General features: G+C 39.2%; 1 protein-coding gene across 8 annotated transcripts in view; it reads right to left on the reverse strand.

Moving 5' to 3' along the window:
• NCOA3 (nuclear receptor coactivator 3) overlaps positions 1–24,921 on the reverse strand; it is a 158,095-nt gene that overhangs the window by 11,036 nt on the left and 122,138 nt on the right. For all 8 annotated transcript variants that reach the window (XM_032256059.1, XM_032256057.1, XM_032256055.1 and 5 more), the window contains 15 exons: positions 23,219–23,320; positions 21,209–21,381; positions 19,805–19,905; positions 17,953–18,127; positions 17,351–17,536; positions 17,072–17,173; positions 12,940–13,080; positions 12,105–12,252; positions 10,624–11,015; positions 9,538–10,409; positions 8,482–8,617; positions 6,571–6,765; positions 5,878–6,132; positions 5,652–5,775; positions 4,204–4,375 (listed from right to left, as the gene is read on the reverse strand). In XM_032256059.1, coding sequence (XP_032111950.1) covers positions 4,204–4,375; positions 5,652–5,775; positions 5,878–6,132; positions 6,571–6,765; positions 8,482–8,617; positions 9,538–10,409; positions 10,624–11,015; positions 12,105–12,252; positions 12,940–13,080; positions 17,072–17,173; positions 17,351–17,536; positions 17,953–18,127; positions 19,805–19,905; positions 21,209–21,381; positions 23,219–23,301 — 3,255 coding nt within the window. In that variant the 5' untranslated portion in view covers positions 23,302–23,320. The remainder of the gene's footprint in view (positions 1–4,203; positions 4,376–5,651; positions 5,776–5,877; positions 6,133–6,570; positions 6,766–8,481; positions 8,618–9,537; positions 10,410–10,623; positions 11,016–12,104; positions 12,253–12,939; positions 13,081–17,071; positions 17,174–17,350; positions 17,537–17,952; positions 18,128–19,804; positions 19,906–21,208; positions 21,382–23,218; positions 23,321–24,921) is intronic.

Consider the following 24,921-nt stretch of genomic DNA (forward strand, 5'->3'; position numbering starts at 1 on the left):
CTTGTCTCCAGCCAAAACATCTCTGAACTTTTAATTTTCTTTACAGAAATGCCTACTTAACATCTTCACTCTAACATCTCAGGTATCTCAAACTAAACAAGCAGAAAACAGACATCACATCCTTTCCCAACAGCTCTTCCTCCCAAGAAGCCTTGTTCTCCTCCAGCCTACCCTACTGTATCACAATACACAGCTGGCCCTCCATATCCATGGGTTCGACACTCATGGATTCAACCAACAGGGGACTGAAAACATTCTGGGAGAAGGAAACTGTGGCTGCACCTGTACTGAATACACACAGTCATCATTCTTCTTGTCATAATTGCCTAAACAATAGTGTAACAACTATGTAACATACATAGCATTTATACTGTATTAGGTATTATAAGTAATGTAGAGCTGATTTAAACTATATGGGAGGATGTGCATAGGCTATATGCAAATACTGTTTTATACAGTATTTGTTTTATATGCAAAGGCTGTTTTATACAAGGGACTTGAACATCCACAGATACAGGTATCCACAGGGGTCCTGGAACCAATCCCCCACAGATACCAAGTGATGATGGTACACAGCATCACCATTCACTGCCCAAGAACTAAAACCCAGCAATCTTGATTCTTCACATTCTCCCTTTCCAAAAATGCACGTGTGCATGCATACACACAGAGCCAAGTCCTGTCAGGTTTTCCTCCAGGGCATATAACGTATCCCTCCCTTCTTTCCATTTCACCCTTATGACCATTCCCAGGACACCTCTTGGACTCTTGCAGTAACTGACACCTATGTTTCTACTTTGTCCCATCAACTTAGGTTCATGTGATCCTCCCACCTCAGCCTCCCCAGTAGCTGGGACTACAGGCACACACCATCATGCCTGGCTGAAGATAATAAAGCAAATCTTACTTTAAGTTAAACGTGGCAGACTGATCAGGCATGTTTACCTGCATTCACTTGCTAACCCTACTAAAATGACAATAAAGGGAACTAGGAGGTATCCAGTTTATTAAAAAAATAAAATAAAGGTAGTGTTTATTCACAAAACACTAATAAGAAGGCAACAAGATCAGGTATTTCAATATTTATAATAGAAGATACAAAGTAAATAGAGGAGTAGGAACCAGTGCCTACAAAAACTTAGACCTATGTGCCTACAGAGGAAAAATACATATGAAAAATGAGCAAATGTATCCCATAGATCTAATGAGACTCCAGTGAAGGTGGTAGGGATAGGAGTTTGGTGCTAAAATGGAGAGGCTGGTTAGGAGTCTGAGTGCGGAGCAGGAGGTTAACCACCTCCCCGCCTGCTCCCTGACTCCTGAAGTGCCTGTACCTTCTACCTACCCCACAAAGGTACTGGGGTTCAGGGACACGAGCAGAGCAGGGCAAAGGAGGGCAGCAGACACTGAAAACAGGAAATTTTATATTTTGCATATTTATAATATCTAATAAAATTTTATATTTTATAATTTAATATCTCACACTTGCCTCCCTAGCCCAGCTCCCAAAATGAAATCAGGTAATAAAAGATTACCAGGGGGTGGGTATGGTAGTGGTAATTGAAAACAACTCTACGTGTTGAAATTTGGGGAATCCTGGCCGGGCGTGGTGGCTCACACCTGTAATCTCAGCACTTCGGGAGGCCGAGGAGGATCACAGGGTCAGGAGGTCGAGATCAGCCTAGCCAACATGGCGAAACCCCATCTCTGCTAAAAATACAAAAAATAAAAAAATAAAAAAATTAGCTGGGGTGGGACCACATGCCTACATGTAGTCCCAGCTATTCGGGAGGCTGAGGCAGGAGAATCGCTTGAACCCAGTAGGCAGAGGTTGCAATGAGCTGAGATCCTGCCTCTGCACTCCAGCCTTGGCAACTGGGAGAAACTTCATCTCAAAAATAAATAAAAATAAAAATTTGGGGAGTCTTGAAATAAAAGGGCTAAGGCTACCTCCCCACCTAATTACCCTCAGTAAAGGCAACTGATGCTCCTTACACTTGCAGAGTGTCAACTCAGCTTTTTAATGTCTCATTCTTTAAGAACAGTCACAGATCACCAGATACTCGATAAAAGTTTCCAGTGCTTTCCAAGCTTGAATGTGACTCAAACAAATCAAAGACAAGAACAGCAGAGAAGACTTAAAAATACAGAATGGATTTAATGCCCAATATGTCAATAGAAATCCCAGAAAAGTAGGTCAGAAAAAAACCAGGAGAGATAAAGAAATTATACCAGAAAACGCCCCTAAACCAACAGGAGCATCTGTGCATCTCGTATCCAGCAGAATGAATGGAAGAAGACCCATACAAAGATACAGCATCATAAAATTTCAGAGGAAAAAAGTTCCTAAATCACTCCAAAGAGAATAAATGAGTCACATGCAAAAGAATCAAAATCAGAATGGAACTATGGAAGAAATCTTTCAAAAGTGTAAGAGAAAATTATTTTCAACCTAGCATGTAATACCTAGCCAGACATGCAAGGAGGGTGGAATAAAGATATTTTCAGATACACAAGAACCCAAAACATTTCATGCAGAAGGGATGAAGAAATTAATAGAAGTTATGTTGCAGCAAAACAAAGAAGTAAATCAAGACAGAAAGTAACTTGAGATTCAGGATACTACAAGTCCAACACAGGAGAATAGTGACAATTACTAATTTCTAGACTTGCCTGGCAAGGACACAGTAAAACAGAGAGAACTATAGGAGGGAAACAAGGAATTGATGGATTATTTAATGTGCCTGAACAAGTAAAGAAGAAACAAAAAGAACTTTTATACTTCTGTTGGGAGTATAAAATACGGCTCCTCAGTGCCAAGGTCCTAGGTCACCCTGAAGGTGTACACCAGGACTGCTCAGCGTTTCCCACCTGTACTTTAAAATGCTCTGTGACAGCACTTACCGCATGGCAGTATACTTCTACATGCACACATCTATTTCCCCAACAATGACTGAGAGCCCCTGATGATCTCTCCTGCTTAGTGTTGAATGCACAAACCTATACAGTGCCCCCTCTATAGTCTTTCAGTAAAAACAGTCATGGCCAGGAGCAATGGCTCACGCCTATAATCCCAGCACTTTAGGAGGCCAAGACAGGTGGATCACTTGAGGTCAGGAGTTCGAGACCAGCCTGCCCAATGTGGCGAAACCCTATCTCTACTAAAAATACAAAAAATTAGCCAGGCATGGTGGTGGGCACCTGTAATCGCAGCTACTTGGGAAGCTGAGGCAGGAGAATCACTTGAACCATGGAGGTGGAGGTTGCAGTGAGCCGAGACTGCGCCACCACGCTCCAGCCTGGGCGACAGAGCAAGACTCAGTCACAACAACAAGAAGTCACTACAAAATGTGTTTTTCAGAAATACAGATTTGTGAATGACATGTTTTCATAAGGCTGGGTATATAAATAGGAACAGGAGACAATGATGTCTGGATGTTCAGACTGGCCACTATAAACAAGTGTTATTTCAACAAAACAAAACAAAAAAGCTTGCCTCACCAGAATACACATTGCTTGGCTAAGTAGTAAAGACAGTTATAACAATGAGAACTTTTAGGCCGGGCGCGGTGGCTCACGCCTATAATCCCAGCACTTTGGGTGGCCGAGGTGGGTGCATCGTGAGGTCAAGAGATCGAGACCATCTGGTCAATATGGTGAAACCCCATCTCTACTAAAAATACAAAAATTAGCTGGGCATGGTGGCGCATGCCTGTAGTCCCAGCTAGTCGGGAGGCTAAGGCAGGAGAATTGCTTGAACCCAGGAGGCGGAGGTTGCGGTGGGCCAAGATCACGCCATTGCACTCCAGCCTGGGTAACAAGAGCGAAACTCCGTCTCAAAAAAAAAAAAAAAAAAAGAGAAAAAAAACAATGAGAACTTTTAACATGAATAAAAAAGTTGCATTTTAAGAACAGTACAGTAGTTTCACTTAATCATTTCCACAACTGCCTAAAATAGTAAGTTGTTGAAAGCAGTATCACAATCATAAGTATAATTTCCATTTTAACATGAATTGAGACCAAAAAAGGATATTTTCCAAATTTAATGCTGGTATCCATGAATGTAGTGATATAACACAAGTACTAAGAAAGACACACACAGGCATTCTTGTTTGTGGCTTCATGAATGCGTACACACTTACATGCATTCACACACACACACACAAATACACACTCTCCTACTTCTGTGTTAATGCAACCTACCTGATTGACAAGTTCAGGGATGCCTAAAGCTCTGTCAATTTCTTCCAGGCCTGTGGCATCTGTGTTGCTGAGAAGAGTATGTAGCTGGTCCAGTAATGCTCTTTCATCACTCTGGCCTTCCAGGTTGGAAGGTGGCCCGACAAGATCATCCAGGGAATTCCTAAGAAGGGGCCTAGAAAGAGACTTGCAATCAATTTCAATAGTACTTTTCTCTTTTAAAAAAGTAACAGACTACAGCAACCATGCATAATATTTTTAATGAACAGTAACTAAACCAAGTGGTTAAAAAAAAAAAAAAGTGAATGGCATCAATTAAAGTTTAAGGCCCACAATTTAAAAACTTCACAGGCCACTTTAGACTACCATAGATAGTTTAAACCACCACCACCAAATCCCACCACCAAAATTTAATTGCCAAACCCTAGGCATTTGAGGTACTGCAGAAATGGGGACCAGTGGAGTGCAGGTAAGGATGGGAGAAGATACCCTAATGAAAACAATTAAGGAGGTAGTTATAATAGCTGAAAATTAGGGAAATCAAAGGAGTAAAAGGATAGAAATGTGCTATCACTGATTGAGTCTAGAGACACACCCAAAATAACTCTGTCGTACTTGCCCAGAGAGCTCATATTGACAAGTGTAATACAAACCCCAGACAGCCACTGCAAGTTGCCTCTGTTCTCCAACACATAAAACAGCACGAAGCTAAACATTTATCCTGCCTCAGAAAAGTTCTGTTAACTTGAAACTATTTGCTCTCTACTGAGTAGAGAAGCATTCAAATAAATAAATTGATATAGTTACATCACTGTCTGCTCAATAGATAAGTTTATTTTTGTCTTCCTTGCTTAACTTACTGCAGAATTCTGGTTAGAGCTGACACTGACAGTGTCCTCTTGCATGCAAGTAAGTTACTAAGCTAAACAAAAACAAAATACAATCTGCAATCTTACTTTTATGAAAATTTTAAAAGATGCACAGGCATTCTTGTATGTAGTTCTTTCACTATCATCACTGAAATGTTTAATTTTAGAAAACAATTGGCCAATCCTTAAAAATGAATTTTCTCAATAGGCAGCAAGTGGTTGGGGGAGGAAAAAGTTTAGAAAAAAAGTTAATTCTTCAGGAAAGTTGAGGCTAACCCTCTGCAGAACACTTCTAAAACCACTAGAAACACATCCTTATCTTTTTTCCCCTCATCATGAGACTAACATTATGAGAGACCATCACCTCACAGAGAAGCTCTCAGATGGCCACTGAATGGCCCTGATGACTAGACAACATGGTTGTATCTCCTTCCCGTTCTGTGTATGAGAAAGGCCTAGCTGGCAACCAAGTACCTCAATTACAGGGAATTCTCATTCTCTTTCACGTTTGCTCCTGTGCTCCAACTCTTTTCTAAACTACTGATGCTGAGATTTCTACAGAGTCACAAAATAAAGCCCCACCTATTTTGAGTGCCATGAGGAACTTGTTCCATGGACAACATGCCATCGGACCAGGAACCCAGTTGGTTAGATGCTGCCTGGCCATAGGGATTAGCCCCCATTCCCATGGGGATTTCACCAGGCCCTGGGGGAGCAAAAAGAAAGCAGAAATTCTCGAATAAGAGCAAAAGTTATCCTGAAACATCTAATTTTCTTTTTACATAAAGGGGGAAAGAGGGAGACTTACTCATTTGAAGCATCTGCTGCTGCTGTTGTTGTGGCTGCAACATTGGTCTCGCACCTGGTATGCTATTAGACCGAAGAGGCAACGTGGGGACAGAGCCACCCAGTGCAGCTCTGGGTAAAGACGTATTATAATCCCCTCCTGGTCTTCCCATGGAGTTTGAATTCATAGGTTCCATTCTGCTGGCCTTTGAGTTTGGTAAGCCCCAGTCTCCTGAGGAAGGAGTCTGAGTCACAGTCACATTTCTGTTTGGTCCACCTAAAACAGGTAGAGATACTTAGGTCTTTTCCATATTATAATAAAATCCTTCTTATACCATATAAATATAACCACTACACACAATATCAGCCTTGACAAAACAGCACTTTGTCATGGTAAGAGAAGGGCTAGCCAACTGTGGAGACACAGGCCACTATTCCCACGTATTCAACAAGTTGGAAAATGTCATAGACCAAAAGACTCTTCAAGAGTTTACATAACCAAGACATAGAATAAAAGGCTGGAAAATGTCATAAACCAAGACCCTTCAAGAGTTTATATAACCAAGACATAGAATAAATGAAGGATATTCATGGAAGAAACATACTTAGGTTATTCAAAAAGTTATTATTAACTCCCAATTACTTACATGGCTTTAAGTATTTTAAATATGCCTTTCCAAAAATAACTCATAAACACTAATTAGAAATAACATACCCATACTTGAGCCATAATTTTCCTGACTATCCATCATTCTTGGATTCCCACCCAACATGGGTTGCTTTGGTAACATGGGGAAAGCACTGATATTTTTTACAGGAGGACTTGAGCCAACAGAAACAGGGCTATCCAGAGACACTGCTCGGTTATATGGAGGACGAATAGACTGCACAGACTGTGGACTTTTCAAACCTGTTGAAAACACAATGCAAAAATATTCCTTGGTGATTTAATACATAAATAATCAAGTACAAAACACAAATACTACCACTCCCCATCCAAGAATGTCTTTCTTACAAAAACAAACACTGTCTTCCTTTATAAGTACCAGCCCCCACCTCCCACCCTCCCAAAAAAGGTCTCATATTCCAAATAAAGTAGCAACAACAATCTCTGTGTTGGCTGAAGTACTGAAAACTCTTCTGTAGCCCGATATGGTCACTGATATTCTGCTTCACTTAATATTGAAAAATTCACAAATGCTGCAAACTCCTGAAGGTTCTTGTATATTTGCTTATTAAGTATACTGTTTATAATTTTACAATAAACTTAACCAGATAAGCTGCCTTCTAATCAAAAAGAAATAAAATTCCCTTCTAACCTCTTTTTCCCCTCACTCTATTCCAGCTTAGGAAATAATGCCACTGAAAATGACCAACAACCATTCTGAGTAACTGTGAATCCTGCCTTTTCAATTGATAATTTTTTTTTTTTTTTTTTTTGGGTAATGCAAGCTGGAGTGTGGTAGCAGGATCTTGGCTCACTGCAACCTCCACCTCCCAGGTTTAAGTGATTCTCCTGCCTTAGCCTCCCAAGTAGCTGAGGCCACAGGTGTGGGCCACCACGCTCAACCCTACTTTTATTAAACTGATGAAGTAAACACTCAGCAACAGGAGAGGGGCTAGATAAGAACTAGCAAACACCAAAGGAGCCAATGGACAGGTTTTAATTACAGTTTGAGTTGCCTTTTTTTTTTTTCCTTAAGACAGTCTCACTCTGTCACCAGGATGGTGTGCAGTGGTGCGATCTAGGCTCACTACAACCTCTGCCTCCTGGGTTCAAGAGATTCTCCTGCCTCAGCCTCCCGGGTAGCTGGGACTACAGGTGCACAACAACACACCATACCCTGCTAATTTTTGTATTTTTAGTAGAGACGGTGTTTCACTATGTTGGCCAGGAAGGTCTCAATCTCTTGACCTCGTGATCTGCCTGCCTTGGCCTCCCGAAGTGCTGGGATTACAGGCATGAGCCACCACACCCGGCTGGGTTGCTTTTTAATCCAATTCTCTGTGACTAAGAAAAATATATGCCCTAGTATCTACTCTACTCATCTGGAATAATCAAAGATGAACATTTTTCTATAAGTGCTATGATTACTGGTATTAGTTAGAAATGGAAATTTATTTAAAAGTAATTTTTTTAAATAGGAAAATGTCAGCTGGGAGTGGTGGCTCACATCTATAATCCCAGCACTTTGGGAGGCCGAGGCAGGTATAGATGATGAGGTCAGGAGTTCAAGACCAGCCTGGCCAATATGGTGAAAACCCATCTCTACTAAAAATACAAAAATTAGCCAGGTGTGGTGGTGTGCATCTATAGTCCCAGCCACTCGGGAGGCTGACACAAAAGAATCCCTTAAACCCGGGAGGAGTGAGCTGTGATCATGCCACTGCACTCCAGCTTGGGTGACAGAGAAAGACTTTGTCTAAAAAAAAAAAAAAAACAACCAGGAAAATGTCCAAAAAGCTTTCTAAAGCACATACGATATAAATTAGTATAGAAAACAGAGGCAGAATATATGTTCTGAAGTTACTAATGCTATTTATATCCTGGTCTCAGTGTAAGAGTGTTTACAAGTATGCAGAAAAGTTTCAAAGGCAGCAAAAACTAAACCTAGTTCTTTCTTACCCAGAGAATTCGTTCCTTGAAATATCTGTTGCTTGGTCCCCAGATGACTACCATTTGTGGATACAGAATTATTATAAAAGTCAGAACTAGTCAGATCACCAAGAATAGCATCTAGATTATCCAAGTCTCCAGATCCCTGAAAATTAAAGTTTTAAAAATTAACCTGTGTACATTACTAGACACACAGGTATAAACATACCCATAAGAAAAAAACCACATATGAATAGAAGTAAAATACAAAAATTACCTACAAAGATAATGCCCAATTTAAAGGCCAGTTTATGATGACCCCCATCTCTAATCTTCCTCCTTAAAAGCACAAATAAACTACTGAGATTAAATTGCTAGATTTAGTCCTTTCCATGGAGCATTTTTAAAATTTACACAAGACATTTAATTCTCAAACTGTAGAATATTTTACAGGTAATATTAGTCACTAGCAGTGCCTTGATAATTAGCTAACAGATATCTGCGTCTACAAATACCTTCTGGAAACAAGTGTGTTAATTAATAAAAGGGGCAAGCTGAGATATTCATAGGCATGCTCTAAAAGGGCTTTGGTCAATAAATGTGGCTAATACTAGGTTAAGCCCAATTCTAACTTTAAGACTTTCATTTGTTCAGATGCATATTAAGTATCTCCTAGAAGTTTGCAAAGTGCTTATACAGAATGTCACCTTGTACATGAAATTTGATCTTACCTTAAAATCGAAATTATGCTGCTTAATACAAGTTTTTTTTTTCGTGATTACTTCTACCATTCTCTTAATGAGCCAGTGTACCCAATTCCAGCAATAAACACCTCCATAAAAAATTTCAAATTGGCTACTACAGAGTTATAGTCACATTCTAAAACATACACATCTGTTATTTCCAAATTAAATCATAATACATTTTACTCGTGCCCATAATAATTATAAAGAAATGAAAGCTAAAGATTTGACTTCCTTTAAATAAACCTAAAATGGAAGAATTTGTATATCACACATTATCTTTCTAATACAGAAAAAAGATGAAATATAATGACTAAGCTGAAATATATAGAAAACAAATTACCTCTTCACTGGTTTCTGTCTTAATTTTAGGGTCTTTCTCTTGACTTGAGCTAGGAATGGTAGAGCTGGTACACTGACTCATTTTATTATCCACTCCTTCCACTTGGGGCTGTAGTTCTTTAGAGAGTGCATCACTAGGATCATCCCTGTCCAGCAGGTATCTAAGAAGTGCATTATTCTCCTTCTTCTTAGGACTCAGTTGCTCCTGCTTGACGACATTTCCATCCCCACAAGAAGTTATACTGCTGGTGTCTTTCCCAGTGGCTTCTGCAGTAATCTTGGCTACTTCAGCTGGTGAATTCCCATTCTGCAGCAACTTGTGTAAAATCCGGTGCTTCTCTTGTAACAGTGACCCATGCATACTGGATGTGGAGGATACTCCTCCAGATGTTGAGGAGGAGACGCCAGAGGGGCTGGTAACACTAACAGAAGATTCTTTACAACTTGAATCTAGGGGGGAGTTGGTCAAAGAGGAATGACCCCGGTCATCAGATGAACAGGTAAGTAACTGCAGTAACTTTTTATGACCTTTGCTTTCCAAAGGACCCCTTTGATTCTCTGACCCCTCAATACTACTCTCCTTACTTTCTTTGTCACTGAGGTGATCTCTGCTATTTGACTGACACATTGAACTCTCCACTGGATTTTGGTCACAATAAAAGCCCAGGGGACTCTTGGAATCCTGACTGCTTACTTTACTTGGCTGGGTTATATTCATATTGGGAGAGTTATCCAATTTGGGGCCTGGTGATGACAGAGTAGATAAAAGTGAAGTCCCCACACCCTCACTGATGGCTTGCAGGGCACTGAGAGAGCTGCTGGAAAAGCTGTGGCTCCCAGTACTGCCAGAAGATCCCATGGGAGAATGCACACCTGAATTGGAAAAAATTTAGGAAAAGAATTAGACTACCAGACACTGTAACAAAATACAACTTAATTCTTCAAAGTTTCTATTCATCTGTTTTAGCATAGAAACTTTGAAGAAGTTTATTTCTTTATATTCTTAATCTTTATAAGAATTACAGTAGGATGGAAAGAAGAATTACTTAAAAAGAAAAAAACTAAAAGGAAATGTCAACACAAATACCTGCAACAGGAGAAAACTGATGTGAGGCCATCTTTGGACTCCCACGATTACGAGGAGAAATCATGATATTCTGCTGGTTGGGGGCAAGACCAGGACTCCCATGTGGGGGGCTACTCATGTTGAGCCCATAGTTGTTGTTCTGGTAGGAAGATGGTGATTGCATGCCTGGCCCAGAGGTCATTGAAGCTATGTTACTGGAACCCCCGTACCTAGCTCCACTCATCTGCCCTGTGGTGCTAGGGTCTGCCAAGCCATAGGCCCTGCTGCTTGGCATCTGTAAGCCTTGGTTTGGCGACATACTCATGCCGCCTACCGAACTGTTGCATCCAGCCATAGGTGGTCTAATCCCTTGTCCAACAGGATTTGGGTTTGGTCTATATCCATTCTGTTCTCTGCAAAACAAACATCAAATATTTACTAAAAAATCATAAGCATGCCTGAAAGCCTTGAATCAGATTTAAAATAAAATAAAATTTTTAAAAAACGGCCAGCCACAGTGGCTCACACCTATATTCCCAGCACTTTGGGAAGTCAACACAGGAGGATCACTTGAGCTCAGGAGTTAGAGAGCAGCCTGGGCAACACAGCAAGATCCTATCTTGCTAAAAATTTAAAACTTAGCCAGGCATGGTGATGTACATCTGTAGTCCTAGCCACTCAGGAGGCTGCGGTGAAGGATTGCCTGAGCCCAGGAATTCGAGGCTGCAGTGAGCTGGGATGGCACCACTGCATTCCAGCCTGGGTGACAGATCAAGACCCTGTCTCTATTAAAAAAAAAAAAAAAAAAAAAAGAAGAAGAAGAAGAAGAGAAAAAAAGGGATGAATTAACTACCCTGGAACTTAACTTTTTAGGCAGTATTCCAATACCTAGTGACAATTCCAATCTACATATTGATCAATTATTTACCTAATAACATATTTTTCAGTAAGCCACAGAATCTGTATGAGTAAGACCACTGTAGCATTATGAAAGACCAACAGTTTGGTTAACTGGAGTATCAGGTGGACTTTATTAGAGTTGCCATATATCTAGGGCTTCACCTGGAGGTACCTGCAAATTACTCAAGATAATTAATGGGTAAATAGCCTCCCCTTCATGAGTTTCTTATTTGCCACTACCAACACCAACAGCAACTACCTTTAACGTGTACCCTCAAATTTTAAATTCAGTCCCCAAAGCAATAGGCATCATCAGAAATGAACGGTAAGACATGTAATCATATTTTATATGCTCTTTTATCCATCTACATTAGGCTTCCCATCCTCTAGCTTTCCGGTAAAGTATTTAATAAATAATCACTTTCACATAAAAATACAACCTTAAACATATCATAATCCAGGAATCTAAACTCGTTTCATCAAACCCAGTAACCTTTCTGCGTTTTGTCTCATTATTTTGTCCTTCTTTTTTATTTTAAAATAAAGCATTTTGAGAACACTGCTGCATTCAGTATTAGAATACACAGGAATCTATCATTTACCTCTGAAGAAAGTGGGTTGAGACAAAGCCATGTCGATCATTTGTTACGGGATTTCGGAAGAGTTTGCTTTTTGTCTGTGCAGTCACTATAGTTCCATCAGCCAATGAGAATCGATATACTGGGGTTTCTGCATGGCCATTAAGGTAAGCTGTTGGGGAAAAGATCCCATCACTAGTAACTACAGTCAGCAAAACAAATATATATAGGAGGTGTTAGGAAATATACTTCAAGTACAACCTTTTTTTTTTTTTTTTTTTTTTTTTTTTTGAGACGGAGTTTCGCTCTTGTTACCCAGGCTGGAATGCAACTGCACGATCTCAGCTCACCGCAGCCTCCGCCTCCTGGGTTCAGCCTCCCGAGTAGCTGGGATTACAGACATGCACCCACAGGGTTTCACCACGTTGACCAGGATGGTCTCGATCTCTTGACCTCATGATCCACCCACCTCGGCCTCCCAAAGTGCTGGGATTACAGGCGTGAGCCACCGCGCCCAGCTCCAAGTACAATATTTCTAAAAATCCAAGGAAAGACTGGATCTGCACCAAAATTATGAACAGGGTAAAATAACACTCGGGAATCATTTTCCTATCCCACACTGACAAAACAGCAACTACACTCATGTGTATACCAAACACAATGACAAAAAAGATCAAGAATAAACTCCAAAACCAGGTATGGTGGCATGCACCTGCAGCCCCAGCTACTCAGAAGCTGAGGCAGAAGGATCACTTAAACCCAGGAGTTCGAGTCCAGCCTGGGCAACATGGCAAGGCCCCGTCTCTAAAGAATAAAATAAAATAAAAAGACAAAAAGAATCAACTCCAAAATTCTTTACCTTCTTGATAGTGACGTTTCTGGGACCATGACTGCCCATCATTTAGGCTAAAAAATCTCTGAATACACCTGCGGATTATATCTTCAAAGCCAGGCCTCATGGAGGATCTCAGTGAATTTGTATCTATATTGACAACCTTTCCTATTAAACAGAAAAAGGAAAAAAGATTTATATCCAGCCCACAAGTATTTACTGGCTGCCTACACATGGCTTAGCACTAGAAAATAAAATAAAAAATATTAAATCTTTGCTCCACCTTCTCTGATCCAAATTTCTACTATACTTAGAGCTTTTCTCCTGAAGGACATAGTACCACAGGATTCTCCCAACATGTTCTGCTATGGAGCATAATAATAAATTTGGTCTTTGTCCAGATTTCTAGCACAGAGCTCCTATATAAAATCCTCAGAATTTCCTGAGTAATAAAAGTATCTTCAGGTTATTCATAAAGACACCCTCTGGAACAAACCTCAATTTGTACCAGTGAGGTGACTTAGGGTGGGGCCTCTAGATCACCTCAGGATGGAGCTGGTAATCAGAAAGACCAAGTAATAAAAGGATTAAAACTTTGTTAGTAGTTCTACCTACTAACCTTCAGGAATGAGGGGTGACAGAGAAAAGAGAGCCTGGTGATTAAACTCTATAAAAAATTACTGGCTGGGTGTGGTGGATCACACCTGTAATCCCAGCACTTTGGAAGGCCAAGGAAGGCAGATCACAAGCTCAAGAGATCAAGACCAACCTAGCCAACATGGTGAAACCCTGTCTCTACTAAAAAATACAAAAATTAGCTGGGCATGGTTGGTGGCGCATGCCTGTAATCCCAGCTACTCGAAAGGCTGAGGCAAGAGAATCACTTGAATCTTGGAGGAAGTTGCAGTGAGCAGCGATTGTGCCACTGCACTGTAACACCTATGAGGAAAACTGTTTGTTCAAAGAGATTCTATCTCTACAACTATGAAGCAAGAGAAAACACCTGCTTAAAGAGCTAACAGGGACAACTGTTTGCATCTGAGAGACGATGAAAACAATACCTAAATTTGGAGGGTTAACCAAATACTCATTTCCTAAATGCTGGAGGCTTCTGACAACTTTTGCTTAATATCAAATACAGTGGAGACACAAATACATACTTAAAAATACTATGAAATTACAGGAGGTTTCATGACAACAGATGGTCCTTAAAAAATGTCTAGGCCTTTTCACTCTAAGCAACACTAGGGTGGTTGGCAAAAACAAGTGCCTTACAAAAGTGGCAGAAGGGGAACAAAGAAGAAAGCGGCTGATCCATTTTCTAAAAAAGATTGGTATGATGTGAAAGCACTAGCTATGTTTAACGGGTAACAAACTAGTCAAAAGGGCTCAAGGAACTAAAACTGCATCTTACGGCCTAAAGAGCTGTGTTTTTGAAATGAATCTTGCTAATCTGCAGAATGATCAAACTGCCCCTTGGAAAATTCAGACTAATTACTGAGGATGTCCAGGTCAAAAACTATGTGACCAGCTTCCATGGCTGGTCTTGGATCAGCTTCCAAGCCTTTTCTATGTCTTTGAACACAGAACGATCCAAGCCACGGAAGCTGGTCACATAGTTTTTGACCTGGACATCCTCAGTAATCTTTTCAGTGACAAAATATGCCCCATGGTTAAACGTGGCAGACTATGAAGCTCCTGCTGATGTCAAGATTGCTAATAGTTATCTGTTTTGTCTGTTTTGTGTAGATTTTACTAAGAAATGCAATAATCAGCTCTGGGCAATCTCTTATGCTCAGCACCAACAGATATGCCAAATCTGATGATAATGGAAGTTATGACCCAAAAGGGACAAATAGGTTGAAAGAAGTGGGCAATAAACTGATTCTAGAGAAATTAGGAAAGACATAGAAACGCTTGTCCACTTATTTATCCTTTCTATGACATATTCTTTAGAAAAAGTAAAAATACTGAAGAAAACCAAGTTTGGTTTGGGAAAATTCATGGGGCTTCACAGTGAAAGGTAATTCTGGAAAAACTGCTGAAGATTTGAAAGGCACTAGTATTGAATAAGCTGATGAAGATAAACCACCAGTCCAATAATCTGTTTAAAATTCAGAATTTTAAGGGTGACCAAAAGTCTTATTAATGGCGGAAGGAGGCTAGGGAAAAGGGACAAACGCATTCCAGGAAAGAGTAAATACCTGTGCATTCGTGCCCAAAATAGAGCAGATTTGTCCTCAACCACCTCCCCTGAGTTCAGCCCTGGGCCACATGACAAATACAAAATAGATGTTCATAAAAAGTTTATTAAATGAAACACATCAAGGAAAAAGAATAAAATATCTCCAGAGGTCAAAAAAAGTATCGTGTTGAGTGCAATAAGCCTCCTATAAAACAAGAGTTACCCACTGGAAGGCATTAACTATAACTATGGTAAGTAAGATCTCAGTTTTAAATGATATTAATCACACAAAGCATTTGATTTTTCTTGCTTGGTCATTTTTTTCTTTATCATGTCCTGTTTTCTAACATGGTTGGTAATTTTCAAATTTTGTAATAAACATGTATTGCATGCATATATATATATATATATATATATATATATATATATATGAGATAATTTTCAAAGACGCTGCTTGCTAAACTGCTTCAACATACTTTATTTAGTATTTTCAGTAACAAATGTAACACGGCTATTCAAGGAGAAAATTAACACTGCCAAACCATAAGAAGTGCAGAGAAAGACCCCCTCTAAAAGGATAAAATAATATATAAAAATTGCTACCACTATTGCTTATCTGAAGGTGAGCAAATGGAGAAAATGTTCAAATATAAATATCCATCAGCATACACAGACTATACACTGAATTGTCAAAACAATTCTTTGCTACTTTTTTTATTCTGTGAAAATTAATCTCAAAAAGCCTGAAGACAGGTCACTGAGGGTGGCACAAAATGGTTCAATGACTGCAAAAATAGCAATATTTCTTTAAAAATATTCTGTATTATGTATATTAGACATACATATTACAAACATATACATGTATATGTAATAGCTACAGCTATGTTTTATGTTTATATAAACCTCCATTTTATTTCACTTGTTAAAGGTTCATATTGTAAAATTAGTGTTACACAAAGCAAAGAATACAGGCTAAGTCAAACTGGCTTAGCTATAAATTTTATTAGCCATGATTTTGGACAGTAACCCAATCTCTGTCACCAAGCCTCTGTTTCTTTATCTCTGAGATGGGGCATATATGACAAACCCTTGGCATCCCCATTTACAGTTAGGTGACCATAAGAGTAACCCTGAAGGTAAATAAAAATAACATTGCCACAGTGTTTAACTTCATTAATGCATCTTATCAACCACGATGTCTTTAATTTTTTATTTCTATGATTAAAAAGTAGCAGACCAAGACTGAAACTCAGGTTGATGTCAAGAATTACTCCCAGCCAGGCACAATGGCTCACGACTGTAAGCCCAGCACTTTGGGAGGCCAACATAGGTGGATCACTTGAGGTCAGGAGTTCAAGACCAGCCTGGCCTACATGGTGAAACCCCGCCTATACTAAAAATACAAAAAATTAGCCAGGCATAGCACATGCCTGTAATCCCTGCTAGGGAGGCTGAGGCAGGAAAATCACTTGAATCCAAGAGGTGGAGGTTGCAGTGAGCCAAGATTGCAACACGGCACACCTGCACTCCAGCCTGGGCAAGAGAGCAAGACTCAATCTCAAAACAAAACAAAAACAAACAAGAAAAAAACCTCTCAATAATTCTTATTAAATTACCTGTGCTTTTTTTACGTCTCTTTATGATAAATGGGCTTGAAGCTAAAGAAATACTGAATCCTGAAACAAAATCTCATTTGGAGAGAAAACCAGGTATCCTTAAACTTGTTAAAACTTATTTTGGGGATTTAAGGTGCCAAACATACCCAGCTCAAATGCCAAGAGTATTAGTGAAATTCTTTTAGGGTTGAATAAGAAACATGAAAAATGATACACGTAAAGCACTCACTACAAGAGATAAACATTTCTATGATAGCACAGATTAAAAATAGTTAACATTTACAAAAATTTCCAAAATAAAAATGTACACACACACACACACACACACACACACACACACACACACACACGATTTTACCTGAAAGATCATGTCTGGTAATAAAACTCTCAGGGTTTGATGGATATACTCTTTCTCCTGTAGTAATGCGGCGTGCCACACAGATCATACAAGATTGCAAATCTACAATAAAAAAATCAGCCTGGTAAGGATTATACTTAACTTTTGGATATGTATGTTCAATTGGCAAGCAAGGACACAGAATTCGGTAAGAAGAGTTGTAACAACGTTTAAGTTACAAAACTACAAGTATGGCCCCTATTTGTTTCATGAACATGAAAAACATATGATAGCTCTTACCTTCCCCTTCCTCCATCATAGCTCGAGGCTGAGACAGGGCAAAGCACTGCATTGTTTCATATCTCTGGCGCATTTCAGGACTGGTGTTTATGTCTTCCAGAATATCATGTGTTTTCATCAACATACGGCAATTGAATGTATGGCTTTTTTGTCTCTGGGACTCATTTGTCCAGGAAACACCATTAACTTTGGAAAACAAATTGAAATGACATTTTGAAAAGCTGGTAACTCAGTCTATGACCATCATCAAGAATTCAAGCTGCATTTTCTCATTATGCATGTTTTCCATAGTTGTATCTATACTAACACTTCAGGCTGGCACTATATAAAACATGTGAATCATTTCAACTTTAACAGAAATCTTACTGCATATTTTGTAACTACACACACACACACACACACACACACACACACACATATGCCTCTTAAAATGTATACCAAATTATTAACTGACTCCATATTTGAAAATTTTGCTATTAAATCACATGCCTTTCTATGCTCATTTGATCACCTGACTTCCTAAAAAAATACATTCAATTTCCTAAGAAATGATCAAGGAAAAAAAAAATTAACCTATTAGAAAATACACATTAAAAGCCTACCTGTAGATTTTGGTAAATTTTTAAGAAAATCCTTTCTGTCTTCTTCATGTAAGATATTGTAAACACTTGTGTTAACCAGGTCCTCTTGCTTATATTGCAGGTATTGTGTGACATTTTCTGACACAAATACAATGTTTCCATCTCGATTTACCACAAACAGGAAACCATCCAGTGCCTAAAATAGCATATATTAATACAGGCTGTTATGGACTGAATTGTATCCCCCTCCCCGTAATTCTTAAATTGAAACTCTAACCATCAATGTAACTGTATTTAGATATAAGACCTTCAAGGAGATAAAGATAAATGAGGTCATAAGGGTGGGGACCCTAATCCAATATGACTGGTACCCTATAAGAGGAGAGGAAGACACCAGGTATGTGCATGCAGAGAAAAGGCCATGGGAGAACACTGTGACAAGGAGAATCCAATCCTGCCAAAAGCTTGATCCTGAACTTCCAGCCTCCAAAACTGTAAGAAATAAATTTCTCTGGTTTAACCCACCCAGTCTGTGGTATTTTGTTATGGCAGCATCAGCAAACAGCAGCCATAGGAGTAAGTACAATGTGTGAAAACTACTGCTGACTTAATTATTGCAAACAACTATAAGCCACCATTACTACTAACATTAGCACCATTTCTACATGCCTTATTAATAAGAATTGGGGGTGGGGGAGTGTACACATAAATGTGTTCGGCATGAAATCTGAATTAATGCCTAACCTAATTTTTAAAGATTTATCTCTTCAAAGGAGCTTTTAAAAATGAGAAAAGCATCCTTAGCTCTTCCCAGTTTCCCATTTGATGCCAAGTCAAGCTACAGAAATTGCTATACTATTCCTTAATGAGAATTTATAAAGAGGAATTTCAAAACTGATCAACTAAAAGTAGTTAGAACAAACTACCTGAAACAAAAAGAAGTTGCCAAGTTACCTTTATGAAAGGCTTCAGACCCTAAACAAATACAATGCACTTTTTTTTTTTCCTGAGACAAAGTTTCATTCTTGCCTGGGCCAGAGTGCAATGGAATGATCTCAGCTCACTGCAACCTCCACCTCCCAGGTTCAAGTGATTCTCCTGCCTCGGCCTCCCAAGTAGCTGGCCTTACAGGCACACACCACCACGCCCAACTAATTTTATACAATGCCCATTTTTAAGTCTTAACAATTCCTCAAGAATAAAAAACTGTAGCATGCCATATGATCAAAAATTTTTTTAAAAACATGATCATGCAAAAAATCACCAAAAAATGTCTGAATTAAAACATACAGTCATCATATCCCAGTATCTATGGAAGATTGGTTCCAAGACCTCCCAAAGACAGCAAAATCCAAGGATGCTCAAGTCCCTCATACAAAACGGTATATTTGCATACAGCCTATGCATATATCCCAATACACTTTAAATCATCTCTAGATTACTTATAAAACCTAATACAATGTAAATGAAGTCATCACACTGAAGTATTTTTTATTGTCTTAACACCATTTTTTATTTCTTCCCCCAGCCCCCAAATTTGTAGGGCAAAACCCATGGATATTAGGCTACTTGTAACCAAGTATCTGTGAAATTATAGGTTACCTTTCTTTCCTGCTTCTTTATATTTTTATCTTTATATATGTGTGGTTTCTCAGTTTGCAACTACATTTTTACTAGGGGGGCAAGGCTTCCTGAATTATGTATATTGTAAATATAAGAGCATTTTCCCATCATATTCAGAATACTGAATTGTCTCAAAGAAAGAAATGTTTTCTTTTTGTTCTCATTTCCTAACCAAAATTTCATTTTTGTAACTTTATAATAAACTAAAAGGCAACACAGCTTACTGGACAGTTAAAATCGTTACACTTGCCTGAAGTAACAGTGGTCCTAAAGAGTCTTTATCAATAACTCCCTGCCCTGTAGAAGACACATCAGCTTTCTGAACATCATCATCACTGGAAATAGTTTTTCCTGAAAAGACAGAAGGCAGTACAACAAATTGTACATGTATCAATTATAGACTAAGTCACCTTCAAATAGTCCCCGGAATAGACATAAAGATATACACACACATGCCCATATATACATACAAAACATTTCCTCATAAGAAAATGCTGCCACAATTTTATAACATCAAAACTAAACTTCACAATTACCCAGGAAGGCAGAAGACACTTAAATTGTTTCACTTCTAAATGCACTATCCACAGCTTCCTGAAAGGGAACTAACAAATGATGGGCAAGGTGGAACAACACTGGCGTTTCCCAATTGTCTGTTAACCATTTCTAAAGGGTATAGCTGGAGGCCCGGCACGGTGGCTCACGCCTATAATCCCAGTACTTTGGGAGGCTGAGGCAGGCGGATCACCTGAGGTCAGGAGTTTCGCCTGGCCAATATGGTGAAACACTGTCTCTACTAAAAGTACAAAAATTAGCTGGGCATGGCGGCAGGTGCCTGCAATCCTCACTACTCCAGAGGCCGGGGCAGGAGAATTTCTTGAACCCGGGAGGCAGAGGTTGCAGTGAGCCAAGATTGTACCACTACACTCCAGCCCGGGTTACAAAGCAAGACATCATCTCAAAATAAATAAACAAATGCACAGCTGGTCAACACGCCTGTCTATTCCCAAACTTACTAGCCTCCATCAGTTGTAGTCCCTACCCAAACAAAGGAGCAAAAAGGCAAGTATAGGAGCAAGTCCCTTCTAAAACAGGGGTCCCCAACCCCCCAGGCCACAGACCAAAATCAGTCTGTGGCCTGTTAGGAACAGGGTCACACAGAAGGAGGTCAGCAGCAGGCACGTGAGCAAAGCTTCATCTGTATTTACAACTGCCCCTCCCCATCGCTCACATTACCACCTGAGTTCCATCTCCTGTCAGATCAAAAGTAGCATTAGATTCTCACAGATGTGCAGACCCTAGTGTGAACTGCGCATGTGAGGAATCTAGGTTGTATGCTCCTTATGATTCTCTAATGCCTGACCATCTGTCAGTTTCTCCCATCACCCCCGAGATGGACTTGTCTAGGTACAGGAAAACATGCTCAGGGCTCCCACTGATTCCTCATTATGGTGAATTGTATAATTATTTCATTATATGTTACAATGTAATAATAATAGAAATAAAGTGCACCATCAATGTAATGTGCTTGAGTCATCCTGAAATCATCCCCACTACCAGGTCCATGGAAAAACTGTCTTCCACAAAACCAGTCCCCGGTGCCAAAATGGCTGGGGACCACCACTGTTCTAAAAGACATGAGTGTTTTTATTACCTTGCTCTTTTATTTGACGTATCTGTCTTACTGTTTCCTTTAAAATCGCACATTTATCTGGTTTGACATTGAAATTGTCGATATCACTAAGATTAGCAGATATCAGCTCAGCCAATTCTTCAATATATTTACTCTCCTGCTCCCGTCTCCGCTTTTCACCACTGCAAATAAGACTAAGGGAAAGGGGTAGAAAAGGGGAAAAGGAGATATGATATACATACCACAAAAGAGCTGTCAGTGGAATCAGCCCCTATTGTTACTACTGTTTCTTATAGTGTAACTATAAGAAAGTAACACTGTTATCTTTTTCTTTTTTTTGGAGAGAGAGTTTCCCTCTTGCCCAGGTTGGAGTACAATGGCGGATCTCAACTCAGTACAACCTTTGCCTCCCATATTGGGCGATTCTCCTGCCTTAGCTTCCCGAGTAGCTGGGATTACAGGTGTGCACCACCATGCCTTGCTAATCTTTTGCATTTTTAGTAGAGACAGGTTTCACCATGTTGCTCAGGCTGGTCTTGAACTCCTCATCTCAGGTGATCCACCTGCCCGGGCTTCCCAAAGTGCTGGGATTACAGGCGTGAGCCACTAGGCCTGGCCTATTACTTTCATATGTAAACAAACTATACTCAGCCAACAGAAACTAAGGAAATGCTGTCTTGGAGAAATAGTACAACACAATAGAGATTCATGTAAACCTAAATTCAGTTCCACCTTTGTTAGCTAAGTTGCCTTGGGCATAGTTAGCCTCAGTTCCTTCATCTAGAAAACAGAGATAAATCAGGCAGGCACAGTGGCTCATACCTGTAATCCCAGCACTTTGGGAGGCCAAGGCAGGCAGATCACCTGAGGTCCAGGGTTTGAGACCAGCCTGACCAACATGGAGAAACCCCATCTCTACTAAAAATACAAAATTAGGCAGGTGTTGTGGCACATGCCTGTAATCCCAGCTACTCAGGAGGCTGAGGTAGAAGAATCACTTGAACCCAGGAGATGGAGGTTGTGGTGAGTCGAGATTGCGCCACTGCACTCCAGCCTGGGCAACAAGAGCGAAACTCCGTTCCAAAAAAAAAAAGAGAGAGAGAGACAGAAAACAGAGATAAATAATCTTTACCTCTTAAAGATAATAAAACCAACAAATAAGAACAAAAATAGTGGTAGCTACTTATAAATGATGAGGTTTTATTAATTGTAGTTTTTTTTTTTTTTCAACTATGGCATTAAACTTCAATTGACACTGACTTTGGCAAATACTTTAAAACCTATGTAGTGTTGTAGAGTTTACATTATTTTGTTTCTAATTTTTAAGCTTCTCATTTCACTTAGTAAAAAAAGGATGCAACCTCACAAGTAACAAAATATCAACTTATTCTTAAACTCATTCTTAAAAGATACCAAAGATGGCTGGGCGACATGGCTCACTCCTGTAATCTCAGCACTTTGGGAGGCCGAGGAGGGTGGATCACTGGAGGTCGGGAGTTCAAGACCAGCCTGACCAACATGGAGAAACCTAGTCTCTACTAAAAATACAAAATTAGCCCGGCATCGTGGCGCATGCCTGTAATCTCAGCTACTCAGGAGGCTATGGCAGGAGAATCCCTTGAACCTGGGAGGCAGAGGTTGCGGTGAGCCAACACTGCATCATTGCACTCCTACCTGGGCAACAAGAGTGAAATTCCACCTAAAAAAAATAAAAAGATACCGAAGATTCTTACTTATAATAACCTTGGTTATCTATTCCTAACCTCCTACTCTGCCTTCCATTCAGAAATTCTTATAGTACCATGAACTGTTAACAGTCTACCTTCTATCTGAATCAGCAATAAAAAAAAAAATTTCTATTATATCAAAAAGATGTCCATCTCATCAGTAACACTCTATTTACCACAAAGTGAAACCACAAAAAAAATCTAACCAGAGAATGTAAACAACAAGAAGTTAAAATGTTATCCTTAAACAAAGGCAGAGGGAGGGGAACAAGTGTGGTAAAGCACTTGGAAATAAATCACCTACCCTTGTCCTGGAGTATCACATGGCAATTTTCGTTTTCGTGAATCAGTGGCCAGTGGATCCAAGTTTTCTCCTAATCCACTCATCTTGAATATACATCAGCAACTAAGAAATAATAATTAGAAATAAGATAAGCACATTAAAAAATATACATGACTCTATGAAGGTGTTGTATGACTGCCTCTTGTAATTCAGAACTGCTTTCTCTAATCAGATAACTCTCAATATTCTTTTTCATAAACGACTACACCGAAAACAACCTCGGATTTCTTATTCTAATATAGTTATGCAGAACATATGTACAACTCCAAGACAGAAATGTTCCTAAAATCCTATTAAAAACGTGTATCTTGCAGTGTGCAGTGGCTCACGCCTGTAATCCCAACACTTTGGGAGACCAAGGCAGGTGAATCACTTGAGGTCAGGAGTTCGAGACCAGCCTGGCCAACATGGTGAAACCTTCACTGGCCAACATGGTGAGACCCTGTCTCTACTAAAACGACAAAAATTAGCCAGATGTGGTGGCAGGCATCTGTAATCCTAGTTATTTGGGAGAATGAGGCAGGAGAATCACTTGAACCATGTGGTAGAGGCTGCAGTGAACCAAGATGGTGTGACTGCACTCCAGCCTGGGCAACAAAAGCTAGACTCGGTCTCAAAAAAAAAAAAATTGGCTGATGGAAAAATCATACGCTTTCATTAAAATTTCACTGATGAAGAAGATAAATATGGAGTACTTGTTGAGAAAGATGAGCAGGTTTTAAAACTCAGATTACTCAGTAACCATTTAAGACATCTACTAAGCCTTCATTTACTAAGAATTTTATCTTTACTAAACTTTGGCTTAGGACATGACAATCACTGTTAATCATAACAATTCTAAACTATTTTTTATATATTAAAATGCATCTTGCATTCCAGCTAAACTCTCAGACACATGCTGGTGGGCATAAATTTCCACTAGGTGGCAGAATGATACCAAGAAGGAAGACAGATTTATACAAAATGAAAAAATTTACCCAAGATGCTGATCAAACTTCAAAGGCGTAGCTTTAAATTAAAAAAAAAATCAAAAGCAAAAAACCCAAAAAGTTAGAAATTAAAAAATCACATGATCATAACATAAATCAGAAAATATAGATTACAACATTGTCTTTACAGCTTCACTAAATAGTATTAATTACCAAGGATATTCATTCTATAATTTTGGTTGTAAAATGGAAAGGCTAAAAAGCTGAGATTATTTAAATTTTTTTTCCCCATGACAAGTTTAAATGAAGGAGAGAAAATGACTTAAAATAACTTTTACTAGTGGTGGCTCACTATTATGACTTTTAAGCACAGTCAGATCACACAATCTCAAGGGTACTGTATTTTCAAATGTGTTAATGAAATAAAAGACAAAGTCTGTGAACAGTCCAGATTTTAAAGGAAGCTATAAGAGAAATGACAACTAAATGCAATATTTGATCCTAGACTGAATCCTGCACTGGAGGGAAGAAAATGCTATAAAGAATATTATTGGATCAACTGACAAAATTGGAATACGGACAACAGGTAAAAGTATTTACCTTTTACCTAACGTTGTCAATATTCAATCTACTTAAGTTGATATATGAGCTACCATTATTTAAGAGACCGATATACTTAGTATAATATTTGGGAGTAAGAGGCTATTACACATGCAAATTAACCTCAGATGGTTA

Source organism: Sapajus apella, unplaced genomic scaffold, assembly GCF_009761245.1.
Source record: "Sapajus apella isolate SASKATOON/1434 unplaced genomic scaffold, GSC_monkey_1.0 scaffold92, whole genome shotgun sequence".
NCBI lineage: Eukaryota > Metazoa > Chordata > Mammalia > Primates > Cebidae > Sapajus > Sapajus apella.